The sequence below is a fragment of the Aspergillus affinis genome, assembly GCF_023601865.1.
Source record: "Aspergillus affinis strain CMG 70 chromosome Unknown NODE_292_length_5990_cov_100_115001, whole genome shotgun sequence".
Lineage (NCBI taxonomy): Eukaryota > Fungi > Ascomycota > Eurotiomycetes > Eurotiales > Aspergillaceae > Aspergillus > Aspergillus affinis.
In genome coordinates, this window is record NW_026516073.1 from 4,708 (window position 1) to 5,990 (window position 1,283).

Consider the following 1,283-nt stretch of genomic DNA (forward strand, 5'->3'; position numbering starts at 1 on the left):
CAATCAATCAATCAATCAATCAAAATTCTATTAACCTGATGGAGCCTATCTATTGAAACGACAGGCTATGCAGGCGCTTCGCCGAATGAAGCAGAATCTCGAGCCCTTACGCCATATAAACCCACAAACGAAGTAGATAAATCATAAAGCAACGCAACTAAACCGGCTGCCACTCGCCTGCAGCCCATTACGTCTCCTGACGCTGTCTCTCCTTCCGCCTCGTTCTATATAGGTGATTCGTGAGTGGTATGCGTCACTGGTAGCGGCCTGACCCAGGCCGCCCCCTAAAGTTCCATGTAACCATCGTCTTCCTCGCCTAGTTCGAGCCCTTCTAGCAGGTTGGTAGGTTCTGGAGCTTCCTCGTCGTCCTCGTCGTCCAGTCGGGCGAATAGGAATTGTTGAAGGAGGCCTGTTTGTTGCATAAATTTGGCGACGTAGCGAATCGCCTGCGGGTGTGACATAACTGCGTCGTAATCCTGTGTACGCCCACGCAGCCCCTCTATCTGATTGAGGTGATCTATCATTATCCTCCGGCCGGCCGTGTGCAGCGAGCACTCCAGAAGGACGTGCCTAGGGGTCTGGGACCCTAGGTCACAGGCGCACCGGTCGGAGTCGACCTGTTTGATCTTGTAGAGGAAGTGCCTTAATCCTATCCTCATAGTGCGCATCTGAATGATAATCGAGGTGTGCGGCTTACTGAGATGCTCGTAAAGCCGTAGATTCTTCTTGTCTGGTTTAGGTAGCAGCCGCCTCGTCGGCCTGCCTATTTTCTGCCTTTTCCACTGCTCTGTCCACTCTGTACGCAAGCGTTGGCGGACGTCTCTTTTAGCTGCAGCTGCAAGCCGTACGATTGGTCGATCTCGTAGCTTTACTGAGCTTAATTTAACTCCCTTTATCGCAGCCTCCTTGGCTGCCTTGTCCGCCCTTTCGTTTCCCTCTACCCCGATGTGAGCGGGGATCCAACGTAGTTCAGCATCCTCTAGGCCTTCACTCCGCAGGGTCCTGATCCTCTCGTAAATAGCCCACAATGCGTACTGGCCCGATGGCCGGCCAGGGTTGCGCACGGCTTGAATAGCTGCCTGGCTGTCTGAGAAGACTGTGATCGGGATAGGCTTCGCCCGATCTAGGGCCATTCGGGTCCCTTCCAATTCCCCAACGTAGACCGTGGAGTCCAGTTCCGTTCCTAGGTATTTCCTGGCGGTCTTACCTGCTCGAATAGAGACCGCGGCGGCTCCGATCATCCCCTGATAGCCGCTTCCATCTGTATACCAGATCTGCCGGTC

At 53.9% G+C, this 1,283-nt stretch overlaps 1 protein-coding gene across 1 annotated transcript; it reads right to left on the reverse strand.

The window, feature by feature from the left end:
* Positions 1–284: 284 nt before the first annotated feature.
* On the reverse strand, positions 285–1,241 carry KD926_005696 (ribonuclease H family protein; the record flags this gene model as incomplete). The annotated part of the gene is made up of 1 exon (XM_053095606.1): positions 285–1,241. One exon carries the CDS (start codon positions 1,239–1,241, stop codon positions 285–287), a length of 957 nt encoding a protein of 318 aa, XP_052949744.1.
* Positions 1,242–1,283: the final 42 nt, after the last annotated feature.